At 41.9% G+C, this 18,604-nt stretch overlaps 1 protein-coding gene across 1 annotated transcript in view; it reads right to left on the bottom strand.

Annotated features, from left to right (window-relative positions):
* The window catches only part of KAT6A (lysine acetyltransferase 6A), a 646,904-nt gene that overhangs the window by 162,798 nt on the left and 465,502 nt on the right, over positions 1–18,604 (bottom strand). Inside the window, 1 exon segment of the mRNA XM_053719413.1 lies at positions 17,450–17,611. Within this exon segment, the coding sequence (XP_053575388.1) occupies positions 17,450–17,611 (162 nt within the window).

Below are 18,604 nucleotides of genomic sequence, written 5' to 3' on the forward strand. Positions count from 1 at the left end.
TAAACTGGGCTAAGGCTAACTGGGGCCAGGCTAGAAGAGCATTGAAGTTCGCTCTCAGCTAAAGAATGTTTATAGGAAGAACAGACTCCGACTGAGTCCAAACTCCCTGAGCCTTTAGGGAACCCCAAACTGCCCCCCATCCCAGAAGGCTGGCGTCTGTTGTCACAATCACCCAGGAGGGTCTGCGAAAGCAGGTTCCCTGGGAGAGATGGTCCTGAGACAACCACCATTGAAGCAAATCCCTTGTCTCCTGCTTCTGAAGAATTAGTGGAGACAAATCCACATAATCTCTGTTACACTGACTGAGCATGTTTAACTGTAGAGGTCTGAAGTGGAAACGGGCAAACGGGATGATGTCCATTGCCGCCACCATCAGCCCGATTACCTCCATCCACTGATGGCTGAGGAGAGGACTCGAGCGCTAGACAAGAATTGAAAATCTTTGATTTCCTGACTTCTGTCAGAAAGATCTTCATTGATGGGGAATCTATTATGGTTCCCCAAAAAAATTACCCTTGTATTTGGAACTAGGGAGCTCGCAGGAAGTTTGCAGGAAGGATAACATTTTTGCAGGAGTTTGCAGGAAGGATAACATTTCCGTGTGGGACCTTGCTTGTTGAAACAATGGCTCCTGAACCAGAATATCGTCACTGCAATGCCCCGTAATCGGAGCACCGCCGACAGAGATCCCAGAACCTTTGAGAAAATTCTGGGAGCTGTGGCAAGACCGAAAGGAAGTAATGATGATCCGTAATTAGTTAATGATGATCCGTGGACAACAGTAATTAATGATGATCCGTGGACTCACCATGTCACTAGAAAGAAAAAAATATTATGCTTACCTGATAAATTTATTAATTTCTTGACACGGTGAGTCCACGGATCATCATTAATTACTGTTGGGAATATCACTCCTGGCCAGCAGTAATTAATGATGATCCGTTGAGTCACTGTGTCATTAGAAAGAAATATCAAAATTCTAAAATTGGAAAAAAGTATGCAAAGAAGACCAAGTTGCAGTCTTGCAAATCTGTTCCACAGAAGCCTTGCAGTCTCATACACAAGCAGAAGCTATCTGACCTTTACGAATTCCTGAGAAGTAAACAAAAAACGTACAGAAAACTGGCGAAAAACCTTAATCCCCTTTAGGAAGAATGTCATATCCCGCACAACATCCAAGGTGTGCCCCAAACGTTCCTTACAAAAGGAAGCATAAAGACATAGAAAAAGAACAACAGCGTCCTGATAATATTTCTGCCTAAAAACACTATAGGAAGAAAACCTAAGTTTGTACAAAGAACAACCTTAACCTCATGAAAAATAAGATAAGGCAATCAGACTGCAAAGCCGAGAGTTTGGAAACTCTCCGAGCAGAAGAGAAAACAATAAACAAAAATTTCCAAGATAACTTAACATCTTATGGAATGAAACATCTCAAACGGAGCCTCTTACCGAACCTTCAGAACAAGGTTAAAGCTCCAAAAGGGAGCAACAGACTTAGACACAGGCCTGATTCTGACCCAGGCTTGAAAAAAAGATTGCACATCTGGCACGTCTGCCAGACGCTTGAGTAGCAAAAAAGATAAAGCAGACCCATCCAGAGGAAAAGGCCACATCCAAAGAATCCTGATCCTACTCCAAGAGTAACCCTTGGATTCACACCAAAAAAAAGAAAATTTATTCTTACCTGATAAATTTATTTCTTTTTGGATACGATGAGTCCACGGATTTCATCCTTACTTGTGGGATATCGCCTCCTGGTCAGCAGGAGGAGGCAAAGAGCACCACAGCAGAGCTGTATAAATAGCTCCTCCCTTTCCTCCCACTCCAGTCATTCGACCGAAGTTAGGAAGAGAAAGGAAAAGCCAAGGTGCAGAGGTATCTGAAGTTTAACAAAAAAAATAATAAATAATAACAACCTGTCTCATAGAACAGGGCAGGCCGTGGACTCATCGTATCCAAAAATAAATACATTTATCAGGTAAGCATAAATTTTCTTTTCTTTTTTAAGATACGATGAGTCCATGAATTTCATCCTTACTTGTGGTATACAATACCAAAGTTATAGGACACGGATGAAAAGGGAGGGACAAGACAGGGAACCTAAACGGAAGGCGCACCACTGCCTGAAGAACCTTCCTCCCAAAAGCAGCCTTAGCAGAGGCAAAAGTATCAAATTTGCCAATTTGGAAAAAATGTGAAAAGACGACCAAGTTGCAGCTTTGCAAAGCTGTTCAACAGAAGCCTCATTTAAGAATGCCCATGAGGAAGCCACAGCCCTAGTGGAATGAGCTGTAATTCTTTCAGGAGGCTGCTGTCCAGCAGTCTCATATGCAAAATGATATTTCACACATGCTGTAAAGAGAAATAGCAACTGATTTCCTAATAAAGGGGAAAAACTACTATATTATGTGCGCTTTTTTTTTTCAACTTGCGCATCAATTTCACAACTCCCCGTGAAGGGGAAGAAAATGGTGCGCTATGAACAGGGCCATCCTAAGGACCGCCCATCACGGGCGTTTACAATGTATTGTTAAAATACTACGAACATTCCCTCCATAAAACAAAACTAATAAACGTCTCCCGGTCAGCATATTAGTTTGCAACCACTAGACCGGAGTAAAATACCAAGTGCCTAATTACGCTCGAAGAGAGCGATGTGAGCACAGAGAATGTTGGCAGAATAGAAAGCTCCCGGTCGGCTTGTATTCTTATAAAACCGCCGGGAGAACATGCCCCATTTGTTTGAATAAAAAAGCCCAATATGTGATTGACCAAACAGTTGCTGTGCAACAGGAAGAATGTCAATATAGCAAACTCCCGGTCGGCATGTTGGAATCATACCACCGCATAGAGTGCGTTGACAAGTGAAATACATTTGCAGTCTGTATACACTCCTAAACTAAAAAGAGAATGCATACCTGATAAAGAGTCCATATCCTATACTAAGGGTTGCTCAATTATAACTTGAGAGGCCAAATCCTTCTGAGTTCTTCTTTCATTTTCTAAGCCCAGAAACAAAAATGGCACTTAACTCACAATCTGCCAACAGCAAAGGCAGCACCCAGGTGTGTGAAATCCTACTGCTCACATGGACCTGAAGATTACAAGAAAAATACTGAGTAAAGGACCCTCAGATTTTTTTCCCAGATAGGGCAGCAACAGTATATGGGAGGCGCAGTGAGAATTATGTCCCACAAGTTCCCATTGCTTTAAAGCCACCAAAATGCTCTACTGTAGAGACTGACCTGGTCTAGGCTACACCCACGCACAAAGTAGCACTCATTGGCACTACTTTAAAAATAATAAACTCTTGATTAAAGAATCTATAAAACCTCACTTTACCTCTACCTATCACTAACACAGGCAAAGAGAATGACTGGAGTGGGAGGGAAGGGAGGAGCTATTTATACAGCTCTGCTGTGGTGCTCTTTGCCTCCTCTTGCTGACCAGGAGGCGATATCCCACAAGTAAGGATGAAATCCGTGGACTCATTGTATCTTAAAGAAAAGAATTTACATCATATCCTATGGTAAACCGAGATTTGGTTGAAGGAATGGACCCTGAAATAGAAAATCCTTCCTCAGAGGCAACCTTCATTGGTGGGAGAAATGATATCTCCACTAGGTCTGCATACCAGATCCTGCGAAGCCACGCAAGGGTTATGAGAACCATTGATGCTCTCTCCTGTTTGATACGAGAATCACTCGTGGAAGAAGAGCAAACGGAGGAAACAGGGATGCCAGCCTGAAGGGACCACCAGAGCATCTACCTGAGGATCTCTTGACCTAGAACCAAAGCATGTAAGCTTGGCGTTCTACCGAGACGTCATCAGATCCAGTTAAGCTGGAGAACATCTCTGGTAGGAGTACTCACTCCCTGGGATGAAAAGTCTGTCTGCTTAGGAATCCGCTTCCCAGTTGTCTACTCCTGGAATGTGAATGACAGAAAGACAGCGATTGTGAGCTGCGCCCACTAACCAAACAAACCACCTCCTTCAAGGCTAAGGAACCCTGAGTTCCTCCCTGGTGATTTTTATAAGCCACTGAGGTGATAATGTCCGACTGGACCCTGACAAACCGGCTAAGGACAACCGAGGCCAAATCATCAGAGTATGAAAATCTCTCTCAACTCCAAGATATTAATGGAGAGAGCAAACTCCTCTTGAGCCCAAAGTTCTTGTGCCTTAAAGATTTCCAGACTGCTCCCCAGCCCAGCAGGCCAGCGTCTGTGGTCACAATCATCCAGGAATGTCTCCAGAAACATGTGCCTTAAGACAGTACTCCTGGAAAAAAACAATTTTTGCTTACCTGATAAATTTATTTATCTTGTGATGTATCGAGTCCACGGATTCATCCTTACTTGTGGGATATTCTCCTTCCCTACAGGAAGTGGCAGAGAGAGCACCCACAGCAGAGCTGTCTATATAGCTCCCCCCTTAGCTCCATCCCCCAGTCATTCGACCGAAGGATAGGAAGAAAAAGGAGAAACCATAGGGTGCAGTGGTGACCAAGTCGCCGCCTTACAAATCTGTTCAACAGAAGCCTCATTTTTAAAAGCCCATGTGGAAGCCACAGCTCTAGTAGAATGAGCAGTAATTCTTTCAGGAGGCTGCTGTCCAGCAGTCTCATAGGCCAAACGGATGATGCTTTTCAGCCAAAAGGAAAGAGGTAGCCGTAGCCTTTTGGTCTCTCCGCTTACCAGAATAAACAACAAACAATGAAGATGTTTGACGGAAATCTTTGGTTGCTTGTAAGTAGAACTTTAAAGCATGAACCACATCAAGATTGTGCAACAGACGTTCCTTCTTTGATGAAGGATTAGGACACAGAGAAGGAACAACAATCTCTTGATTGATATTCTTATTAGAAACAACCTTAGGAAGAAAACCAGGTTTGGTACGCAAAACCACCTTATCTGCATGGAAAATAAGATAAGGGGAATCACACTGTAAAGCAGATAGCTCAGAAACTCTTCGAGCCGAAGAGATAGCAACTAAGAACAAAACATTCCAAGATAGAAGCTTAATATCAATGGAATGCATAGGTTCAAACGGAACCCCTTGAAGAACTCTAAGGACTAAGTTTAGGCTCCAAGGCGGAGCAACAGTCTTAAATACAGGCTTAATTCTGACCAAAGCCTGACTAAAAGTTTGAACGTCTGGAACATCTACCAGACGTTTGTGTAGTAGAATAGACAAAGCAGATATTTGTCCTTTTAGAGAACAAGCTGATAATCCCTTCTCCAAACCTTCTTGGAGAAAAGACAATATTCTAGGAATCCTAATCTTACTCCACGAGTAACCTTTGGATTCACACCAATAAAGATATTTGCGCCAAATCTTATGATAGATCTTCCTGGTGACAGGTTTTCTAGCCTGAATCAGGGCATCAATGACCGACTCAGAGAACCCACGCTTTGATAGAATTAGGCGTTCAATCTCGAAGGTCCCGCCTCATAGGCAGGGTCCACGGTGGAACCGAGGACATGCCCACTAGGTCTGCATACCAAGTCCTGCGTGGCCACGCAGGTGCTATCAGAATCACCGAAGCTCGCTCCTGCTTGATTCTGGCAACCAGACGTGGGAGGAGAGAAAGCGGTGGAAATACGTAGGCCAGATTGAAGGACCAAGGTACTGCTAGAGCATCTATCAATACCGCCTTGGGATCCCGGGACCGGGACCCGTAACGAGGAAGTTTGGCATTCTGACGCGACGCCATCAGATCCAATTCTGGTGTGCCCCATAACTGAATCAGCTGAGCAAATACCTCCGGATGGAGTTCCCACTCCCCCGGATGAAAAGTCTGACGACTTAGGAAAATCCGCCTCCCAGTTCTCTACTCCTGGAATGTGGATTGCCGAGAGATGGCTAGAGTGATCCCTCTGCCCATCAGATTATTTTGGTTACCTCCATCATCGCTAGAGAACTCCTTGTTCCTCCTTAATGATTAATATAAGCTACAGTCATGTTGTTGTCCGACTGAAACCTGATGAATTTGGCTGCAGCAAGCTGAGGCCACGCCTGAAGCGCCTTGAATATCGCTCTCAGTTCTAGGATGTTTATCGGAAGAAGAGATTCCTCCCGAGACCATAAGCCCTGTGCATTCAGGGAGTTCCAGACTGCACCCCAGCCTAGCAGGCTGGCATCTGTCGTTACAATGAGCCACTCTGGCCTGTGGAAGTACATTCCCTGAGACAGGTGGTCCTGAGACAACCACCAGAGAAGAGAATCTCTGGTCTTCTGGTCCAGATGCAGTTGAGGAGATATATCTGCATAATCCCCATTCCACTGTTTGAGCATGCATAGTTGCAGTGGTCTGAGGTGTAGGCGGGCAAAAGGAACTATGTCCATTGACGCTACCATGAGTCCGATTACCTCCATACACTGAGCCACAGATCGCCAAGGAATGGAATGAAGAGTTCGGCAAGTGGTTAAGAGTTATGATTTTCTGACCTCCGTCAGAAATATTTTAATTTCTACCGAATCTATCAGAGTCCCTAGAAAGGAAACTCTCGTAAGAGGGAAGAGAGAACTCTTTTTTTTATGTTCACCTTCCACCCGTGAGATCTCAGAAAAGCCAACACAATGTCCGTGTGAGACTTGGATAGCTGAAAAGTCGGCGCCTGGATTAAGATGTCGTCTAGATAAGGCGCAACTGCTATGCCCAGAGGTCGTAGAACCGCCAGAAGGGACCCTAGCACTTTTGTGAAAATTCTTGGAGCCGTGGCTAACTCGAAGGGAAGAGCCACAAACTGGTAATGCCTGTCTAGAAAGGCAAATCTGAGAAATTGATGATGATTTCTGTGAATAGGGATGTGTAGATACGCATCCTTTAAGTCCACGGTAGTCATATATTGACCTTCCTGGATCAAAGGCAGAATAGTCCGAATGGTTTCCATCTTGAATGATGGAACTTTGAGGAACTTGTTTAGAATTTTGAGATCCAAGATTGGTCTGAAAGTTCCCTCTTTTTTGAGAACCACAAACAGGTTTAAGTAGAACCCTAGCCCCTGTTCCTCTTTTGGGACTGGGCAGATCACCCCCATGGTAAGAAGATCTTCTACACAGCGTAAGAACGCCTCTCTCTTTGTCTGGTTTACAGACAATCGAGAAATATGAAATCTCCCCCTTGGAAGGGAATCTTTGAATTCCAGAAGATATCCCTGGGACACAATTTCTAAAGCCCAGGGATCGTGAACATCTCTTGCCCAAGCCTGAGCGGAGAGAGGATCCGGTCCCAGATCGGGGGCTACCCCTTCATGTTGTCTTAGAGGCAGCTGCAGGCTTTTTGTCCTGTTTACCCTTGTTCCAAGCCTGGTTAGGTCTCCAGACTGACTTGGATTGGGCAAAATTCCCCTCTTGCTTTGTAGCAGAGGAAGCTGAAACGGAACCACTCGAAGTTCCGAAAGGAACTATAATTATTTTGTTTGATCTTCATCTTATTTGATCTATCCTGAGGAAGGGCATGACCTTTCCCTCCAGTGATGTCTGAAATAATCTCTTTCAGTTCAGGCCCGAATAGGGTCTTTCCTTTGAAAGGAATGTTCAAAAGTTTAGATTTAGATGACACATCAGCAGACCAGGACTTAAGCCATAACGCCCTGCGTGCTAAAATGGCAAAACCTGAAATCTTTGCCGCTAATTTAGCCAGTTGAAAAGCGGCATCTGTAATAAAAGAATTAGCCAACTTAAGGGCCTTGATTCTGTCCATAATCTCCTCTAATGGAGTCTCCATCTGAAGAGCCTCTTCTAGAGCCTCAAACCAGAAAGCAGCTGCAGCAGTTACAGGAACAATGCACGCAATAGGTTGGAGAGAAAAACCCTGATGAACAAAAATTTTCTTCAGGAGACCCTCTAATTTTTTATCCATAGGATCTTTGAAAGCACAACTGTCTTCGATAGGTATAGTTGTACGCATAGACAGAGTAGAAACAGCTCCCTCCACCTTAGGAACTGTCTGCCACGAGTCCCGCATGGTATCAGATATGGGAAACATTTTCTTAAAAACAGGAGGGGGAGAGAACGGAATACCTGGTCTATCCCACTCCTTAGTAATAATATTCACAATCCTCTTAGGGACTGGAAAAAAACATCAGTGTAAACAGGAACCTCTAAGTATTTATCCATCTTACACAATTTCTCTGGGACCACTATAGGGTCACAATCATCTAGAGCCGCTAATACCTCCCTGAGCAATAAGCGGAGGTGATCAAGCTTAAATTTAAAGGCCGTCATATCAGAATGTCTGAGGAAGCATCTTTCCTGAATCAGAAATTTCTCCCTTAGATAACAAATCCCTCACCCCTACTTCAGAGCATTGTGAGGGCATATCAGATACGGCTACTAAAGCGTCAGACGGCTCAGCATTTTTTTCTAAACCCAGAGCTGACACGCTTTCCTTGTAAACCAGGCAGTTTAGATAAAACCTCTGTGAGGGTTGTATTCATAACTGTGGCCATGTCTTGTAAAGTAAAAGAATTTGACGCACTAGAGGTACTTGGCGTCACTTGTGCGGGCGTTACTGGTTGTGACACTTGGGGAGAGCTAGATGGCGAACCCTCATTTACTTCTGACTGAGAATCATCTATTGCTCTATTTTTAAGTGCTAATATATGTTCTTTATAGTTTATAGACATATCAGTACAATTGGGACACATTCTAAGAGGGGGTTCCACAATGGCTTCCAAACATATTAAACAAGGATTTTCCTTGGTGTCAGACATGTTAAACAGGCTAGTAATGTAACAAGCAAGCTTGGAAAACACTGTAATCAAAGTAAAAAACACTTAGAAATAAAACGGTACTGTGCCTTTAAGAGAAAAAAAGCTGCACCAGTTCTGCAAAACAGTGTAAAAAAGCAGTAAACTTAACAACATTTTTACAGTAGCATTATAAAGGCTTAGTGACTTTGCACAGCTATGCAAATAAACAATTAACCCCTTAATGGCAAAAACGGATTGAAAAAACGTTAAACCCAGTAAAAAAGACTTAGCACCTTGCCACAGCTCTGCTGTGGCTCCTACCTGCCCTTCAGAACAATTTGTGGGGGAAAAAACTTCTTTAACAGCCCTCAAACACAGCAGGAAACTCAGGAGAAGCAGTAATATGTCTCAGAGGAAAGGAAACTGTGCAACTGAGGCGCGAAAATAGGCCCCTCCCACCTCACTCGATGTTGAGTTTGCTGTAAGAAAAAGATGACACCTGAACCACATATTGTCCAGGAGGGCACCCCTGCAATTCTCTAAGACCTAAAGAGACATCTTAGGATAACGATCTCAGAAACTTGAGAAACTTGAGAATATACACATCATTCAGGTCTATGACCCTCTTAAATCAAAGGATAATGAATACTTCTTTGATAAAAATAGCAAGATCCCATTACCTGACTGGAACTATCACTCCCAGGGAGAAGGTCCTGAACCCAGTTTAAGAAAGACTCCTATCATACCTGGACTGCAGATACTCTAGAAAGGAGAATACTGCCCCTGTGAGGAATCTTAGAGTGCTATCCCCTGAACCAAGACTGGTGGGATTTCCAAAAGATTGGACTGTCTCTGCATAAAGAGGGAAAGGAAAACTTTCCTCTAATCTTTTCCACTTGCGTGTGGTAGAAAAGACCCCCCCCCCAAAAAAAAGGTCAGAGGTGAATAATACCAGACCAGGTCCAAACAAGGTCTTAACCTTGAAAGGAAACGCCAGGAGCCTGGAATTGGAGGAAACATTAAAGAAAACCAAATATGGTCACAGTAGTAACAAGTCCTAGAAAACTAGGATAATGCATCTGCAGAGTTGTATAGCCTAGGCTGTATCACTAAGCTACAACACCCGGCGGCCTAGCACAGTAAGTGTAAATAGACAAGGCATTAATGTCATACTTGACCTAGGCTTCCCTGAAACCCCCAACAAACCTCCAGCTTCTTGTCCATGGATCCATAAAGGAGCAGCTATCCTTCCATAGGAATCAAGTTCTTAAGCCATAGTAGAATAAACTCCCTTCTACGTAAGGCAATGGAGTCAGTGACAGGAAACCCATTAAGTACGGGAGACAGGGAAAAAGGTATCCCTAATTCTCCTATCCTGAGATAATTTCCATAGCACGTCTAAAAACACTTCCTCAGAGGAAGGAATATCAAAGAACTGATAAAGTTTACAAAACTTCCAAGGGTTGACAACGACAGAGGTATCAATGTCTTCCAAGTAGCTAAAACCGCCTTAAACAATACACGAGGTGTTTAAGCATACATCTGAAGGTGACCACTTTAGTATCAGATGAAGGAATTATACTGTCCGAATCTGAGATTTTACCCTCAAACTACCGGCGAATCCTCCTCCCCAGACTTAGGAGAGAGAGCAACCTGTGTAGTAGAATGTGGAGCAGAGACCTTCTGAGACTTTAATTGTCCTCTTGCGTGTTTCCCTGTAGGAAAGGAAAAGCAGATAAAGCTGCAGATACCGCCGAGGATACTTGAGCTGCAAAATCTGCAGGCAAATATACTCCTCCAGGAGATTGAGAGGAACCTCAGGGCACTGCATGTGACGCCATAGAAGCTTGGGACATTTAAGGAGAAAACTGTGGCATAGCCTAAAAAGCATCATCCTGAGAGACATGAGGCTAGCGCAATATAATTGCTATATTTATGAAAATTAATTTTGAAAAATGCAAACCGTCACACACACACTATATATATATATATATATATATATATATATATATATATATATATATATATATATATATATATATATACATACATACAGGTGGCCCCTTGTTTTACAACGGTTCAATTTACACCGTTTCAGAATAACAACCTTTTTTCCAGTCATGTGACTGCTATTGAAAAGCATTGAGAAGCAGTGCATTTTTTAAAATAGCCAGTAGGTGGAGCTGTCCGCTTGTGTTGCAGCAAAGCCAACCAAGCTGAAATTAATCAGTTTAACCAGACCTGAGCTATTGCGCAGATTTCAAAGGAACAAGATCTTCCTGTCTATAAATCATTCCAGATTGGAATGCATAGAAATAACTGTTTGCAGAAAAATGCAAGTGAAGTCTGTGTTGTGTGATTATTTTATTAGGTTTATAATGCTGTTTAGCAAATGTTTTTGTTCATTTAACTTAGTTTAATTATATATTCTGTGTTGTGTGATTATTTTATTAGGTTTATAATGCTGTTTAACATTTAAAGTCTTCATTTAAAAGCTTTAAAAATAATGTATTAGATGTTACTTATGACAATTTTGAGAGGGGCCTGGAACCTATCTCCCTCACTTCCCATTGACTTACATTATAAACTGGGTTTCAATTTACACCGGTTTCGATTTACAACCATTCCTTCTGGAACCTAACCCCGGCGTAAACTGAGGGCTACCTATATATATATATATATATATATATATATATATATATATATATATATATATATATATATATGTGTGTGTGTGTATGAACCAACCCCTGTTCCACTCTTATACAGGATAAAGATATGAGATATACCCAATACCCTCTAACAGTAGAAAAGTGTGGGAATTGCAAGCAAACAGGCCCATATTCCATTCTATCTGCAATACCCTCTAACCATAAAAAATAATGTATACTCATCATATTAGCGTGCATATTCAGTAATAGCTAATAGCCAGCAAATAAGCATCTAGCTAAAAAATAAGTCCTATAATAGTTCATTTCAGTTTGTAATGTATGTTTGTAAACATGCTTTAAAACACAATAGCCCCATAAGATACCATCTTCTCAGAAAGTATCTTAACATAGGCTGTTAGAACATAAAAACAGACATTTACAGCAGGACTCTATTTCCCCACCTAAGGGGTGCTAGGCGATGATAGCCACACAGCTACCCTGGTCTGATCCAAAACAACTGTTCCAATCTCAATCGATGGAAGGCGGGTCATGAGAGCACAACAAATACAGCTACCCTGGTCTGATCTAAAGCCGCCGCTCCAATATCAATCAGAGAAGGAAGGCGGGTCACGTGAGAGCAATAATTCAACAAGAAATGGCGCTGCTTCTTTCATCACAAACAAAGAAGGAGGCAAAGCCATTGTGGGCGCGAACGCAATGCAGGGGAAACCGAAACCCAATGGATTCTTCATTACTACCGCCATCACAGCGGAAGGCTCTAAGCCCAGGGATATAAAAACAAATAGTATATCAATAGGCTCACCAGACTGCTTAAAAACAACACTAAAATTCCAGATTGAACTGTCCTTCCACATCGTTATATACACATCTGAAATAAAAATTCTAGCCTCATGAAGCTGGTTAACCCCTTCATTACTAACAAAGGGGAACCAGTGTCTTGCCTGCACCTGCCATAAAAAATATCCTACTAAGATATATCGTCTTCTTATATCTTGCAGAATCTTTAAAAGTGCATAATCTCCCATACATAGAAGACCCAACAGCAATTATCTGCATCTAGCCGCCCGGCAGAAGGACAGCACACCCGGTATGAGAGGACGCCATTCCTCACAGAGACTTTGCGTAGAAAAGAAAGGCTGTCATAAACTTACTCATGCTTTCTATACTAGGGCAGCACAATATTAGGAAAACGCAACAAGGACCACCTTGCAAGTTCCAAACTGCTTTAAATCCACCACTGCCCTGCTGAAGAGACTGACGTTGAGTACGGCTAGACCCAATCCTTAAAAAAACAAATTATGCTTACCTGATAATTTTCTTTTCTTCAGATGGAAAGAGTCCACAGCTGCATTTATTACTTTTGAAAAATTCAGAACCTGGTCACCAGGAGGAGGCAAAAACACCCCAGTCAAAGGCTTAAATACTCCTCCCACTCCCCTCATCCCCCAGTCATTCTGCCGAACAAGGAACAGTAGAAGAAATATCAGGGTGAAAAGGTGCCAGAAGAACAAAAATTACAGTCGTCCCCCATAAAAACACGGACGGGGAGCTGTAAACTCTTTCCTTCTGAAGAAAAGAAAATGGTCAGTTAAGCATAATTTATGTTTTTCTTCATAAATGGAAAGAGTCAACAGCTGCATTCATTACTTTTGGGAAAACAATACCCAAGCTATAGAGGACACTGAATGCTAAAATGGCAGTTTACAAAAGGTGGCCCATTCTGAGGGCACCAAGCTTGAAACCACAACCCCGGAAAACATCTTGCTTCGTCCGAAGCCAGAAAACATTTGAAAAGGGAACAAGACCCCAAGGACACTAACCCGCAGATAGTCCATAAGCAGTACTAGAGCCCGCAAAACCGACGCAACTGAGTCAACACTCCTCCAGAAGATACCATCACCCAAAGGACGAACCTCAACCACACACCCCTTCATAGAAAAGGAGACAACTGAAAACTCCAAAAAGGGAGAGTAGATCGAGGAACAAACAAGGAAGAAATAAACAGGGCGCAATAAGATCCAAATAAAGTCAAAAAGCCACGAAAAGCGACCATGCTCATAGAGACCCCAAGGGTTCCCGAAACAAGGGAAGGCAATGCCCATACCCAGACAGTGCTAAACCACAATGTTGAAACCGGTAAACAGAACAGAGAAGCAAACTTCTCCGAAAAAAACCCAGAGCAATCGCTTACAACAAACGACTGAAACCGTAGTCCCAAGTCATCAGCAACTCAGAATATCAAAATATTCTCACCAACACGTGCGTTAACCCCAGAGAAACAACCTCTGAGCACCAAACACAGCAGTCATACCAAGATGACTGAAAGAACAAAAAAAACAATTGCAGATAAGTAAAAAACAGCCGAAGGTAGATAACCAACACCATCGACAGACAGCTAACATCCACTAACAAGTGGGTATACGCAGGTTATCCAAAGCCGCAAGGCTAACACACGTAGCCGGACAACAAGGGTGCCAGAACCTCAAAAGAGGCTCACCAAACCTCCCCGATCCGAGGAGACACAACTTAACTCAGATCCTAGTCCACACCTGACCATCCCAAGCAACAGGTCTGAGAGACAGGGGAAGCAGAAAGGACCCCAACCACCAGCCCCCATAGAAAAGGGTGGAAAAGGATGGCTTCATACACCCCAAAAGAGCTCGGATTCCTTTCAAAAGCACCTTCAAACAGATACTCCCAAGGAAGATCCCCATAGAGATAAGTAGAAAAAGACAGAAGTCGTGTGAATCTAGCCCGACCCTCTATGACAGACTCCACATAGCACCTACAACGGGAACTCTAAAGGAGAACCCAAAATGATAGGCATAACTATGCAATCTAACATGGAGACTGCAAAATCGTGCCCAACCGTAAAGGCCGCATCACTTCCAAGGCAGTTATGTTCCACAAGGCCATAAGCCAAAGTAACACTACACATAAGCAGGTCGAATCACATAAACATGATTAAAAAAAAACCCTGTTCAATAACTCCCCTTAGTTAGACCCAGAGTTATAGTTAGTCCCGCAAGGATATGATAAAATAAAATGAAACTAACCGGCAGCTACGCCGTGGAACAGGAAAACGGCCCTTCAAGTGTGACAGATAGCAGCGTTGCGTCTGCCATGGACTTGAGAGAAGAAAGCAGGCAGTGAAACTCAACAACGCTGATTGCTTGTTGAGTTAATAGGAGTCGGGATGGTTTCGCAGAAACACTCTCCCTGCATCTCCAGACTCAAACTTTCACGCATGCTCTCACTAACAGGCCGATAGCACTACTTAAAACTCCAGTCCCATGCCAAAGAGAACTACCCTCCATAAGAGACTATCGAAAACTTGACACTTCTCTGCCAACCTCCTGGGACAAAAGGCTGGGGGATGAGGGGAGTGGGAGGAGTATTTAAGCCTTTGGCTGGGGTGTCTTTGCCTCCTCCTAGTGGCTAGGTTCTGAATTTCCCAAAAGTAATGAATGCAGCTGTGAACTCCATTAATGAAGAAAAGGGGAAAGATCAGAGTAAACCTACTCTGGCTTTCAAAATAAACTCTTGATTGAAATGAAATAAATCCAATTTCTTCAGACACTAAAACGTCACCTCCTCCATGCACTAGATTTTTTAGGGTTGATAGCAACAGAAGAATCGGAGTTGTCCAAAGTAGCCAGTACCTCCTTTAGAAGTAAACAAAGGTGTTCAAGCTTAAATCTGAAGTTTACTTCTTCAGAATCAGACAAAGGATTTATACTGTCAGAATCTGAGATTTCACCCTCAGAAGCTACCGAGGTATCCTCCTCAACAGACTTATGGGGGGAGGGAACCTTCACAGCAGCAGATGGGACGGACACCTTAGTGTGAGAAAAATGTTTTGTTTTCCTCTTGGGATTCCCCATCAAGGGAAAAGCAGATAAAGCTGCAGATACTGCAGAAGATATCTGTGCAGCAAAATCTATTGTCAAATACACTCCTCCAGGAGACAGGAACTGCAGGGCACTGTATGTAAAGCCATTAAGGCTTGGGACGTTTGAGGAGAAAGCTGTGGCATTGGCTGAACAGCATCATCCTGAGAGACAGGCTGAAAAACAATTAATTTATCTTTACACTTTAAGGTCTTTTCTAAACATGAGGAACAAAATTGCATAGGCAAGACAATCTGAGCCTTCAAACATAAGCATTTATCAAACGGAACAAACTCCTGTTCATTATCCATAGCTGATTAAGTACCCAAAAAGTAAGTAATGTCGCTTTAAGAAGGATAGTCCTTCAAAGAGTTAAACAAACTGAAAATGAAATACACCTCAGAAGCGGAGGTGCCCTACCGTAACATGCAGAAGCTGCACAAATTTAGGACTCTCTAATCAGCAAGACGATAACACCACAGCCGCAACTGAAGAGAAACTCACAGGAATGACGCCGCTCTGCTACAAGTTGAAGGTCACGTGAGCGGCATTAAAAGAAACTGTGCATTAAAGAAAAAGGGTGTGATTCTACTTTTAAGCAAAATATGTAAAGTAGCCGTTTAAACATTACCTCAAAAAAGACCTTTACGATAAATACACATAGCCATAGGGTCATTAGCCCCTAGTCTCCTCACATACAAATAGTGCCTGCATGCTGCCCCAAATGAATCCTCCCTAAAGCATTTTAATGTCCCATAACAATGCAGAATTAAATTCAATAGTGCAAGTCTCTAGTACATAGAAGACAAAAGCACTTAAAGGGACAGTTTACTCAAAAAATTTCTCCCCTTTAATTTGTTCCCAACGCACCACTTTACCTGCTGGAGTGTATTAAATTGTTTACAAGTATTTCCATTAACCTTATATTGGCATTTGAATTAGTTTATTTAGCTTGTGGTGTCCCCACCCATCCTGAAAGTTTTTGGCCACGAGGCCCAGCTGTGTTAACACTGCCAGTAGAAGAAATTACACTCCCAGGGGGTTATAGAAGAGATAAGGTTATAAAATGTTAATTTTCCATTGTTCTCTCCAAGTATTGGTGATTGGTTTATGGACAGATATAAGATAAAGGAGCAGGTATATTTACACAATGTGATAAAGTAATGAGATCTGATTATACCTACAAGCTCAACCCATTTTATTAGGTTGTGACTTCAAAACACAAAATCAGCAAATTCATATACACAAATAAGCCTTAAAAAAGCAAATTTCATACATTTTATACTCTGCAGCGGGTAAGAAAAGTAATTGGAAACACATTAAGGGAAAAACTATTTTATAGTATACTGTCCCTTTAACTGCAATTCTAGCTGTCGGCAAGGAGAACAGCTCACAAAGCGTGAAAGAACACATACTCCTTACAGAGATCTGTAGGAAGGAACAGAGTAACCAACTCTGGCTTTCTATACCGAGGGCAGCAAATATGTTAGAAAACAAAGAACCACCTCGCCACTTTCTAACTACTTAAAAGCCACCACTACTCTTACTCAAGAGATTGATGTAGACACAGCTAAATCCAAAGGCAAAGAGAATGACTGGGGGTTATAGGTAAGGGAAGTGATACGTAACAGCATTGCTGGGGTGCTCTTTGCCTCCTCCTGCTGGCCATGAGTGAATATCCCACTAGTAATTGGAATGACGTCTTGGACTCTCCACATCCTGAATCACAAGTTTGTTCACAACAAAAATGAAAGGATGAAAATTAAAACGTGAATCTTCTGGTACCATAGAAAGTAAGAATTTAAAAAATTATATTTTTAACTTTTGGAAAAAAGACTGACAGTCTTCAAAACCAAATGGAGCTATTAAGTACGAAAAATAACACTGGGGGGCTAGTTATATTTAATTAATGACCTTTATGAATCCCTCAGGAACAAGATTACAACACTATGCAATGCTTGATTTGCAATTTAGAAAAGAAATACAGTTTTAAGGACACTGCAACACAGCCATACAGTCACAAATGTTCATTACTCCTCCCAGGGTCAACTTTCCATCTGGAATATGCTGAAAGAGGAAGAATCAATCACGCGTGACCTACTTTGAAAGACAGCTAAGTCAGACAACAGCCCCCTCTCTAAGTAAGATATTACAGGTACAGAACTCTGGGTTCCATTCTCTCACCTTGGAAAAGTATCCAACAAGGTGGCATCCCTTTGAATCATTCTGTGTAAGCACATAGAAGAGGAAGGGTTCAACGTCATAATATAGTGTCTTGTGGTCAAGGAACAGCTTGGCGAGGAGGCATAGGTTTTGGCAGTAAATGGTGCTCACTTTCCCATCCACCTGGAGAATAAGATAGATGTAAATACATATAAATAAATACTAGAAAATAGACCCCCAAAGAAATTCTGTAAAACAATAGACAGTTTACCAGTAAAAAAGGTTTTTACAGTTCTTTCTAAAATACATTTTTATTTAGAGCATAAGCTTAACAAGAAAAGGTTGTGATAAGAATACAGATGGCGATGAAATAAGCTTACATTTACAAGCAGTCAAGTTTTTTTTTTTTATTAAAGAAAAATTACAGGCTAAACCATAATGTCTTACCCATTGAAACCATACACCATTAGTCTCACACTACACATATATTATTATACTCCCATCTTTAAAACTACCTCAAAAAATCCATGCTTGTATTATATTTCTCAGAACCCAGAACTTTTAATTATTTTCCTGCAGGTCTAACAAAAGGTAAAACAAGCAGAGCTTTTGACATTGCTCTTCTAGACTATTAACGAAGTCTACATATTTTAGGTCAATATGTGTATGTAAGCAGTGCTGGCGAGCCCTCAATCACCATATTCGTAAAAAAAAAAAGTTCTATTGTAAGTAATAAACTAAAAAGGGACACTATATTGTAAAATATCATGCACCTTAATCTGTTAACAATGACTTGTTATACCAGATGCAGCGTATTAAATGTATGGGAAATATTTTCTGAACCCCTTAACTATAGGACTTTAAGAGAAAGAAGAAGATGATGAATCATTGCGTGCCCTTTTTGGCGTCCAGCTCGTGGGGCACGCAACGATTGAAGAAAGCCAGATTAGTCATCGATATGCTAAAGAAAGCAATAGATGCGGGTGGAGGACCGGCGTTATGTTTACAATAACGCAAAGGCAAGTATTTTTAAAAATAAGCGTCTTTGTAAACTTTAATGAATTAAACTGCCCCTATTTTTAAGATTATTATTTGATACTGGGCATTAAAGTTTACAATCACTTAAAGTACTGGCAGACAGTCTGCCAATATAACATTGTAAGGCTTAAAAAAAAA

The sequence above is a fragment of the Bombina bombina genome, chromosome 6 (genome assembly GCF_027579735.1).
Source record: "Bombina bombina isolate aBomBom1 chromosome 6, aBomBom1.pri, whole genome shotgun sequence".
In the NCBI taxonomy this organism is placed as follows: Eukaryota; Metazoa; Chordata; class Amphibia; order Anura; family Bombinatoridae; genus Bombina; species Bombina bombina.